Source organism: Oreochromis aureus, linkage group 8 (genome assembly GCF_013358895.1).
Source record: "Oreochromis aureus strain Israel breed Guangdong linkage group 8, ZZ_aureus, whole genome shotgun sequence".
In the NCBI taxonomy this organism is placed as follows: domain Eukaryota; kingdom Metazoa; phylum Chordata; class Actinopteri; order Cichliformes; family Cichlidae; genus Oreochromis; species Oreochromis aureus.
Window position 1 is genome coordinate 14,661,417 of NC_052949.1, and position 11,320 is coordinate 14,672,736.

Consider the following 11,320-nt stretch of genomic DNA (forward strand, 5'->3'; position numbering starts at 1 on the left):
GTGCTGCTTACCAATTCTTAACATTAACACAGACAATAAGCCGCTCTTCCCATGGGCCCTTTGTGACTCATCTAAATTGCTGCTGTTCACCAGTTGCATGCGGTTTGGCACAGGGTCCTATTGAAAGGCAACAGCTCACTCTGCACAACGGCGCGCTAGAGCCCGTAACAGCAGCGACGCAGGCATCCAGGAGAAAAGATCTCTTTGTAAGGGAGAACAAATGGAGCAACAGTGCTCAAAGCGGTCGCCTCTGCCATGGTGTGAGGAGATAATGAAAGGAGTCTCGGAGAGAAAGAGAGCGATAGACAGAGAGAGAGTTTAATAGCTTGAGTCATGTTTTTGGCCTGTAATGAGTATTGTCTGTCTCGGTCTTTATACAGCATTTATGTCCATGAGCATTTCCCTTTTTATTCCCCCTCTTCTATCCTTTGATTTGTTGAGGGCAGTTTTCAAATAAACGATGGAACATTTAAGACATGGAGTGATATAAATTCCAGTTTCAGAGCAATGAACAACAGTGCCAGTGTTTCATTTTGATGGTACGGTAAGCCAGAAAATGCTGGTGATTGTGTGGGTGTTGCTCCAGCCTTCAACTTTAAGATTTACACATTTTTGATGATGTAGTGTTATAAAGTAATGTGCAAAAGTCTGGACTCCTCATTTCTTAATATTTTGCTTCCAGTGAGCCAAACTTTCTTGAAATGTTTAAAGTGATTGTGAGTTGTAGTTCTCTGGGCTTTCAAAGTTTTTCTTTGGACTTTGCCTGCTTTTTTATTCATTTTCAGTTCAGGCCGTGTAACGAAACTTTTTCAGAGGATTTTATTTTAAAGCTATAAAAACTCAAAGGGTGAACCACAGTGTTGTATCTACATACCGCAGAAAAGCAAAGAACCAATTTTAAATGATATCTTTAGGCACTTTACTAGTGGCCTGTCACAAAAACACATAATTTGTTCCTGTTTTATTCATTGAATCTACAAAACGTTTTGTCAGGCATAAAATAACATATTTGCACCAATAAGTTTGATTTAGCCAAAAACGTGGCATGTTGCAGTATGGCATGAGAGATGCTTCTACACCTTCAGATGATCCGTCTACTGTTCACTGAAGCCTCATCAGAAATGGTCTCAGTGGAAGGGTGGCTGTAAAGAAGCCATTATTAAGGAAGGGAAACTTAGAAAGTTAGAGGTATGCTACATTACACTGGACTGAAAGTCAGTAGCATCAGGCCTACATGATGAATCCAATTTTGAAATATTTGTTTGTCAATATGTACAGAGGAGGTAAATATTGAGTGTCTATGGCCCCTGTGTTGGCTTTGTAAAGCTTTGAATGTCCTTCAAGAAGAGAGAATACATATAATCCTCAAAATATTATTTGGTCATACCAAAAATCCAGGAATCCAAACGTTACAAACAAATGGTACGAGCTGGTGCTTTTCCATGAAGAGCTCTAAAAGTCAGAACCAGAATCTTAAAACTAACAAATATTTGTACTTTCCATCAAATATGAAGAAAGGTATCAGGTAAATAACCCGGAATAGAAACAAACTAATTGAGATAGTTTATCTCTATTATTAAGTTATTTTTAGAAATTCATTTTATTATTATTATTATTTTATTTTAGATTTTAGTGTTAATGTCTTTTACAGTTTTTATATGATCAGCCTGTCAGTTCCACATTTTGAATGCCATTAATCTGCAGTCTGTTAATCTGCAAAGAGACTGCACAGATAAACTAATTGAATATCACTGCAGCACAGTGAGAAGTTAAACTGCTGGACAGCAGATTTGCAGGTGGGATTAAGGCCCTCTCAAGGCAGGAGATAAGAATTTATGACCTGATGGAAAGGAACTGCTCCCAAGTCAAATAAATCTCAATTCAGTGCCTCATTTATGAGGATTTTAATAATTGTAGACTGTTCCCACATGTCTGCATACACGGGCATTTTTTAAGCTGTGAACTAGGCCCCTTCATTCCAATTATGGAGCTCTTAAAGCTACAATTTAAAAATGGTAATTTAGAGAAAAATGTGCTTTGGAAATAGTTTGAGGAAGATTTTTTTTCTCCTTTTCTCCAGTTCAGACGGAAAGGACTTGACAAGCCTGCAAATAAATCTTACCTGAAACTCACCCAGCCTTATTTCCAAACCTTATTTACTGACATCAACAATGTGCTCGCTTCAACCAGGTCCTAAAATCTTATGAAAGGCTTCCCAGAGGAACATATTAGTAAGAAGTTAATGTCCAAGGTTTTCAAATGAGATGCAACTATGAACATAGTGCTCAAGTATTCAGATACTTTCGTACTGTAGCATAATTAAGGTCATGTGCACTGATATATGTTTGTCTCTCTGATACACAGTGGCAAGGTGAAACACAGGAGTTCTGCCCCAATGCCAAAGTGGTGCTTGTCGGCTGCAAGTTGGACATGAGGACGGACCTCAACGTCATGAGAGAGCTTTCCAAACACAGACTCATTCCTGTCACACATGAGCAGGTGAGGAGTTCACAGAAACCACCGCTCGCCTCTAAAATTTGAATGGAAATTAGCTGCTTGCCTTTTTCTGTACCCTGGCAGTGCTGCAGAAATGCTGCCCGTGAACAGTTGCTTTTTTAAGAAAATTATAACTTTAAGAATATGCATGACGTATACATTGCAGTTTTCAGCTGCAGTGACATTTATTCGCCCGTAGTAGAAATTCTATGGTATCCGTACAGACAAACGGCACCTATTACTTTCCTCCCTTGTGCACACGGGCAAACATTTTTGAAAGTGCATTTGAAGAATGAGACTTGCGTCAGATCATAACTTCCAAAAATGTGAAAGCACAACGACTATAAAGGAGCTGGAACTGAAGGAAGAAGAAGACAAACAGCAGGATGTGCGATAATACGATTGTTTTGTTTGTGTCTTGGAGCAATGAGCAGCGGCACGCATGAATTTTAATAGCTTATTTTCATGTAAATGTGAATTTGCTCTCCTTGGCAGCCTTTTGTCAACAAATTAATATTTTCCCTCATCTCTGACAAAGCAAAGGTAACGACCTGTATTGTCCTGTCAATAATGACATCAAAATTGGTTCATCACAATCTCAGATTCGTTTCTTGTTATATATATTTTGCTTTGGCTCAAAATTCATAGAAGCTTCTTATTGGACCGAAACATCTACATATTTTTTTAAGACGTTACTGCAGCTATGCAGCTCATTTAACATGTCTTTTAATACATTTACATTGAATTATTTACATCCATACGTAATCATTTGACCACAAGTGTTAATACAGAGTAACCAGATAACAGTGGAAAAACAAAGGCTGAGTAATGTGATTGTACGCCAAATGAGGATTGGTTTTTCAAGGCCTCCAAGTGATGCCTGCTGCACAAAACACTGGATTCAAGTGGTGGGCACTCAAGAGGGCAGTTCAATGTGGCCCAGCCATCTGTTGCTTGCCTTTAGACACTCACTATAGGACATTCTGATGTTTTGGGGGGGGGGGGGTTTGGACAACAGCCCCTCAACCAGATCCCATTTGCCTCAGGAGAACCTGTTGGAGGCACGTTGCCCCAGACAATATTGCTCATGGGCTGAGTTGGGCATGCAAGCCCCATCCACTGCTATAAATTAGTGATTTTTGTGATTGAAGCTATTCATTTACCATTTATTTTATGTTCCTGCCCTTATTGCTATGGCCCTGAACCGTTTCTAGTGGCTGAAGGAATAAAACAAAGGGGCAGAAAGAGCTTCGTCTGCAGGGTGTCCAGGTTCACCGTCAGGGTCGGTGCTCTCATTTAAGCTTTCTTCCACATTGGAAAGGACAATCCTACTGTAGATCCCACACAGATGAAGCGTTTCATGCATGTCCTAGGTCTCTGGGTCTGACTTGGGAGGGGACTCTAGTGCAGACCTAGAGGATGATGGTACAGTGGGCCAAGATTAGTCTGCAGCCAGGACCCAGACCTGGATAAGTGGTAGAAAAAGGATGAAGGGATGGATCAAGTATGGTTAATCCATATTTATTGGTTGTAATAAACATTACATTTGATATGGTCCTATAATTAAAGGCCTTATGATGGTCCTTAATGTTGCTGATTTTATATCTGTGCTGACAACTTCTAGAGTGAAACAACTGATAAAAAATGTGGTCCGACAGGTGTAGGGGACAGGTTTTTGGTTGCCTAAGTAATTCGTGAAAGTGCGGTTTCTTAATGAGCCCTATTCAAAGAGCTGCACTGTAAACAGACTGAAACAAGCCGGGAACTTTACGTTTCACCCACTTGACCAGCTGATGTGAACCCCAGGGGAGAGCGCAGTCAGCAGAACAAACTGCAAACCAACTGTGTCACTGTTGCTGCAATTGGCTTAAGGGTGTCAAAATAAACACTTGAAGTGCTGGAGCGTTTCTAGTATTCCAAAATAATACAGCTCGAGCCTTTAATATTTTTCACACGAGTAGAAGTAATGTTGCCCCATATGGCAGCTAGATACTGCTTCAATATGGTTTATCAGTAGCACCAAAGGCTGAACACCTACGCTTTCATTTGTTGTACATTTTCCAAGGAAGTTGCATGATCAAAAAATAAAGAAATAATGTGACTCAAACTCAGGATGACAGAATGAAAATGTTTTGTTTTGCTACCTAAATCACTAGAAAGCACTGCTGGAAAACAGGTGAGCAAAATAGTACTACATATGAAGCCGAAGCTGTCCAGATGTGAAATGGGGCTAAACCTTATAGGGAATAATGTTTTTGCAACTGCAAAGAAAGGCTTTGAATATTTCATAGTGTGGATGATATTCTCCGTATGCCCTGGCTAGCAATCAGCTATCAGACCTCAGAGGTTGCAGGCTTTTATTAAGAGGGAGGTGTTAGTGCGCACGACCAAGTGCAGTGTTCTGCCATCCACAGAAGCAGGGAAGGGATTGTCTAGCAGCATGTGACAAATGCTTACAATAACAAATATTTAGAGAACGCTTTTAAAAATGTCCACTGTGTTTGCACTCAGAGTAATGAGTGGCTTTTAAAAATGTTGTGCTTTATTTTATTTCACTGGGTTACACAAGGCTTTCCACAGAATTCTAGTGGTTCAATGTGGTTTAAGGACATCTAAGAATAAATAAATAAAATAAAGCATAATTTCCACTACATGACCCCTTTCTCATCCACACACAAAGTTCTGTATGTTTTTAGCTCTAAGTACTAGCTCTCAGCAGCTCTTTAGGTGAGTCAGTTGCTTTTGGATGACAAACAAACACAAACTAAGCTGTATTTTAAAGCTACACTACACAACATTTTTATAGTAACAGAAACAAGTGACTGGATGTATTGTGAAGGCTGTTTTTTGCCTTGAAGCGTGTGCACCAAACCTTAGAATCTGCTTGCAAACTATTCTTCTCTCAAGCCATTGTCCCACAGGAACTCTGTATGATATTCAGAGAATGAAGTTGAGACGCATGCGAACACAGCAGGCCACTGTTAAGGTCAGATCTTTACGCAGTACTCAAAAAACTCAATTCGGTTTAGGTGAGGGATGGTGATTGAGTTGAGATTGCGCGTGGTAGTCACATGATGCACACTCGCTCGCTGTGAATTCTCAGGACAATTTAAAAAATGTTGCTCTCGGGGAGCTTAAAGGGTAAAGCCTGTTTATTGGTGGGTCTGTTTAATATGTCTCGCATATATGTCTGCCTGGTAGCATCTGTGCATGTTCAGGTTTGAAGGCCATATATAAAAATGCTTAGTGTTAGAGTCACACTAGGGCAAAGAGTGGTTGGAAATGGTAGCACGAATAAAATTACTGCAGCTGTTGCCTTTAAGATGGTTTCTTAAGAAGATGGGAATAACATCAACAAACACTTGCAGTCTTTAGTGCATTAAGGTGACAGAAAAACTGCAATAAGACTGACTCAGCCTGCTATCAGTCTGCAACTTGACACAAATCAATCTGCTTTAAAAATTCCAAACCTGATGTAGGCACGGGAAGTCACATTAAGCAGAAATTTAAATAAATTACTTACAATCAGAGTAAAAGTTTATAATAAATGGTGATGTAGTTCCTGCAGGATGGTGATTTAACTGTAAAGTGCCATAAGCAATATTACTGTTATAAAGGAATATAACCAGTTGGCAGCCAGTTGAGTTGAGCCCCATATTTCAAAGAGACGCGTTGCAGATTGTCGCGAACTGACTCGAACTGTTTGTAGGATGTTATAAATTAGATGGCAGTTATTTGGCGAAGATTTGCAATCTGTTGGAGAATGAATGCTGTCAGTCCAAGTCGAACTGCAGTTGTTTGGTGACTGTGGTCTGCCGCAGTTTGGCACTTGGTCTCAAAGTGTGTGTGTGTGTGTGTGTGTGTGTGTGTGTGTGTGTGTGTGTGTGTGTGTGTGTGTGTGTGTGTGTGTGTGTGTGTGTGTGTGTGTGTGTGTGTGTGTGTGGGGTGGGGAAATCAGTACAATCATCTCGAAACCACCGTGCTATTTTCCCTCTGCTGTGACTGACTGACATTAAGTAAATGCAGAATGAGCGAAAACAGCCCCACACATCTAAAATGACAAATCATAAACCTGTACTTGCCATCCTGCTGTGTATATATCCATAGGTTTACTTTATACCATTTGCAAACTGTGTGTCTCACATTGAAATGTTATCATGAAATGTATGCAGAAGGGACCAAAAGGCATGCTCGTAGACAGATGGAAGTAAACACAAAAAGCAAGCCTTTATAAAATAAACACAAGATAACACTGCAAGGAAACACACAAGGCACAAACAAAGCTAGAACGCAGTATGGCACAACAAGGAACTTAAGACAAACTGAGGCTTTAAATAGATACAGAAGGTAACTGGGTTGAGTGGACACACAGGGTAAAAAGACAGCTGAAAGTAATAAAGGAAGTAAAACGAAATACAAGACACAACCTGCAAAAGCTCATCAGAATAAAACTAACAGAGACGTATTAACAGAGATGCAGACTTAAAAGACTCAAAAGGATTCTAGATTAAAACTAAAACCTCATCTTAGTTTTATTTACTAGAAAAAGTGACATGAAGCAATTGCTGTGTTGTTCCTTGTGATGGTGCAATATTGTCAGTCATATGTAGTAAATACTTCATGTGTGATTGCACTCAGGTTGGAGCCACTCAGACACGAACCCAGTAAGAATGATTAGCCGGCTACAGCTCGCCTCTGCAGGGTGAAGTGTTATACTATTAACTCATTGTTCTGGTTTTCTGACCCACAGCTTGGTTTAGCTTTTAGCACTCTTATGAACCTTTTTTGGAAAAGCAGCAGGAGGCAGAAAATGTTTTCAGTGAAAAAAATAAAAACAACTGCATACAATTTTTTTTAAAGGCAGATAGAGAGCTAGGAACTAACTATTGAAGGCGCTGTAGTATAGAGCTGCTATAGCCACGAATTTCCCTCTAGAGACTAAAATCAAACGAGAAGGAGGCTGAATATTAGATGGAACTTAATATGTGGTAACACTACAGCTCATTAAGAAGTAATAATATGTCAGTTGTGTGTTTACATCTTGTTTTGCAACGTTCAAGTGGTCAAAACAGAAATTTTAAGTCTTGGCTTTTCATTTTTAATCCTGACTAACTCACATTCTGTGTTTTTAGGGAACCACTTTGGCGAGGCAGATTGGCGCCGTGGCCTATGCAGAGTGCACCTCAAAGTATTCGGAGAACAGCGTCCGCGATGTATTTCACGTCACCACCGTGGCATCTGTGTCTAACATTCATCGGCCTCAGCTCAAACACGCCGGATCACGTCACGGCCTCAAGCGGGTTTCCCAGCAGCCACCTCGGACTGAGATTCACGAGCGTCCGCCTGCCATTAGAAAGGACCGAGCCAAAAGCTGTGTGCTCATGTAGGACCAGAACCTACCTGCTGCCTGATCTGTGTGTGTGTGTGAGAGTGTGCGTGTGTGTGCTGACGGACCATGCCACACATGAACTTAACTTATTGGTGAATTGTTGTCAGATTCTTTGCACTGCATAAAGGACGATGTGATAAAAACGAGAGCGAACGCTATCCTGAGGAGGTCTTTGAAGGGTTGTTTGTCCATTTTTAGCAAAGCTCTGCTTCTTACTTTTCTTTGTGGCTGTGCGCTCATCAGGGGAGGACATTGTAGCAGCAAAAGCAATTTTCTTTAACGCTTGCACCTGAACAAGTGGACAAAAAAAACAGATAAATTAAAAATAAGACAGAAAATAGTGCATAGGGAGATGAAAAGGAAAAAAATATATATTCGAAAGATCGTCTTGCAGGAAGCAGCGGTAACCGTGCTGGTGTTGACCTCTATTATTGTTGTTTCCTGTTTTGAAATGCTCCTCTGTCTTCAAGTGTTTAAGCAAATGAAGCACAATACGATGCACGCAAACCGTTCTGAGAAGTCTGTAAATGTCAGGGAATGAACTCTGCTCTCCCCGCTGCGCATAACAAATTAAAAATGAAAATCTGGACTCGTGGGCTGAGATGACACTAATTTTCTTAAACCACAAGTGCTTTTAATATTGAAAAACGAAATAATCACTCACCACATAATATTGTTGTGCTGTGTAATTACTATTGTTCAAATAATCAACACTGGAAAGGAACGTCACAGAGGGCGTTGAGATGAATATTATGTTGTACATGTGATAATGAAATAAAAAAAAATCGTCTCTGCTAAGTGTTGGAAGATCTTTAATGTGACATATTTATCTCCTGGATGCTCGTCAAAAGTAATAAGTAGGAAATCTTTAACTTATTCTAATTTATTCTCTGTTTGCACTTCAGTTTCAAGACATTTTCTTGTCCAGACAAGAAAATATGTCTCATTCTGCCTGCAAAGATGTGGCTTTAGATTTGAAAAAGGTGAAAATAATAAATGAGACAAAAAGTACACACAATGCTTCGGAGCAGCGCAGACCCACAAAACCTGCAAATCCTACATTTCTGTGATCATGAGTCTGTGATCGTTGCAGCAGCTCTGGGAAGCTGTACTTCAGCACAGCAGTGCTTTCAGTTAAATGTGAACATGCTGACTCACCTGTATGTCGGTGACCTGTCATGTAAATGGACTAGCTCCTTTCGACTCTGTTAAGAATTCAAAGCTTTTTCTACTGCAGGTCTCATTCCCACACAATCACAAATAGATTCATTCTTTTATTTATGCTTAAGCGCTTCACATGCACTCGCGCTCTGAAGGATGTATCGGGGGCAACTCTGGGTTCAAGGATACTTCAGCATGTGGATTTTCCGAATGGTAGCTGAACCTCTGCCACCTGAGCCACAGCTGTACAGTAGTGCTGCACATCTACAGAAAGACCACCTATGACTTTTTGATGTCAGCAGGAAATTTCTTGGGTAACCGTTCAAATGGTGTGGGCGACTCGGTCGTGGGTTGTCCCAGCCCTTTGCACACTTTTATCACACACGTGCAACTCAAACGCTCCTTATGATCCTTTTTCACTCCGGTCTCTCCTAACCAGTCTGTTGCGTGCTCTGCTACTTTCTACTACCTCCTCTCCGGGTCCCAGCAAGCTACCGAAAGGTACTTGTGAGATATTGCAGTCTGGATCAAACTAGTGGACCAATCATCCAGTTTGCAGAGCTAACAGAAACGGACAACTCACATTTCCAATTGCATATTGTTAAATCATGTTAAAGCAATGGCTCTGACCTCCACATTTAGATAAAAGTCACCTTCTCACTCCAAGGTATAGAGAAAAAAACATGGTCTCATCAATGTTTGTCCATGTTTGTGACTTGTGAGTGCAGATCAGTGAATAACCACGTGTGTTTTCTCAAACACGTTTCATTTGAAACAGTTACTGGAGTGGTTTTAAGAAGGTCTTGACTAAAAGAGGCATTAATAATGAAAATCTTGGTGTTTGTACACTAAATAAAATATCAGTAGTCTAATTGCTGGCTCCTTAATGGCAGCAGGTATTAGAAACCTACATTAGTCTGAAATTCAGTGGCTATTTTGCACACGCTTATACAAAAAGTTGAAATATATATGTAACATGAATACACTGTATTTCCTGGATGTAAAGAGAGAAAAAATAATGCAGTTGGTTTTGCTGCTTTTATGAGCCTTGTAGTCTGACCTTTAACTGTTACTTTTGTTCCATTTTGTTTCCCGCCACCATGGATAAGGCCCCACAGCAACTCTCTGCCTGTGTGAGTACAGCAAAGTGACATTTTGCGGCATCACTGCCATGTTGCCACGCAGGGAGCGTTAGGTCACTCCACATGCTAGAGGCCAGGCCGGGGCAAACACCCAGTCGGGGGGAGACGATGTCCACACCAACAAATGGAGAGAAGAAAATCTGCTCAGTAAACTCTTGTATAATGATTCTCACTAATACGATGTAATTCTAAATAGAGTACATATGTAAATATAGTTACAATACTGGTATAGTTATAGTAGTAGTAGTTTCATGCAGTATTGTCCTGTGGTGGCTGGACTCTGCCAGGGCTGCCCTTTATCACTGACTCTTTACATAACTTATATGGACAGATTTTCTAGGGATAGCAAAAAGGCAGCATTGAGTTCCCAGTTTGGTGGCCTCTGTATTACTTCTTTGCTTTGTGTGGAGGATGAAAGCTTGCTGGCTTCAGCAAATGCTGATCAGCTCGTGCTGGGAGTGCAAAGTGGCTGACATCAGAATTAGCACTTCCAAAAATGAGGCCATGGGTTTCAGCCTGAAAAGGGTGGAGCTCTTTCTCCAGGTTAGTGAGGAGTTCACCATCACATGTTGGAGTTCAAACGTCTTGAGGTCCTATTCATGAGTGAGGGGAGGTTGGAGCAGTACCTGCAATGATATTGATGTTTTACCAGCTTTTGTGTCGTGAAGAGAGCTGAACATGCTGCTCCTCCAAATTAAAAAGGGCCCAATTACGGTGATTCTAGTAATCTGATTAGATTTCCTCCTGGACATCTCACAGGTGATGTGTATGAGCATACCAGGAGAAGACCCTGAGGCAATCCCAGGACATGCTGGGAAGATTATGTCTCTTGACTGGCTTGGGAATGCTTCAGTGTCCTTGCAGAAGAGCTAGCGGCGTCTGGTTAGTGCTGCCGCTATGACCGAGACTCGGATGGAAGGCTTGTTAGAATAATAGCGTAAAAAGCGAGTCGTTTCTTTTATAATAGAAGGACCATGAGAAAACAGGAACTAATTAGATTATAATTTCGACTACGCCAGCGAAAGCACCCCTCAAGGGTCAGTAAAATCAAGTTAAGAGACCAAACCTGCAGGTTAGAGCCGCCTGCAGCCTCAGGCACTGTGTCAGCCTTTGCTGCTGTTTCTTTGATGCT

The 11,320-nt window shown here is 40.9% G+C and overlaps 1 protein-coding gene across 1 annotated transcript in view; it reads left to right on the forward strand.

Moving 5' to 3' along the window:
* The window catches only part of LOC116329814 (rho-related GTP-binding protein RhoN-like), a 34,733-nt gene extending 26,050 nt beyond the window's left edge, over positions 1-8,683 (forward strand). The window contains exons 4-5 of the mRNA XM_031751909.2: positions 2,365-2,499; positions 7,629-8,683. Of these exons, the coding sequence (XP_031607769.1) occupies positions 2,365-2,499; positions 7,629-7,883 (390 nt within the window). The 3' untranslated portion in view covers positions 7,884-8,683. The remainder of the gene's footprint in view (positions 1-2,364; positions 2,500-7,628) is intronic.
* The last annotated feature ends 2,637 nt before the right edge of the window (positions 8,684-11,320 follow it).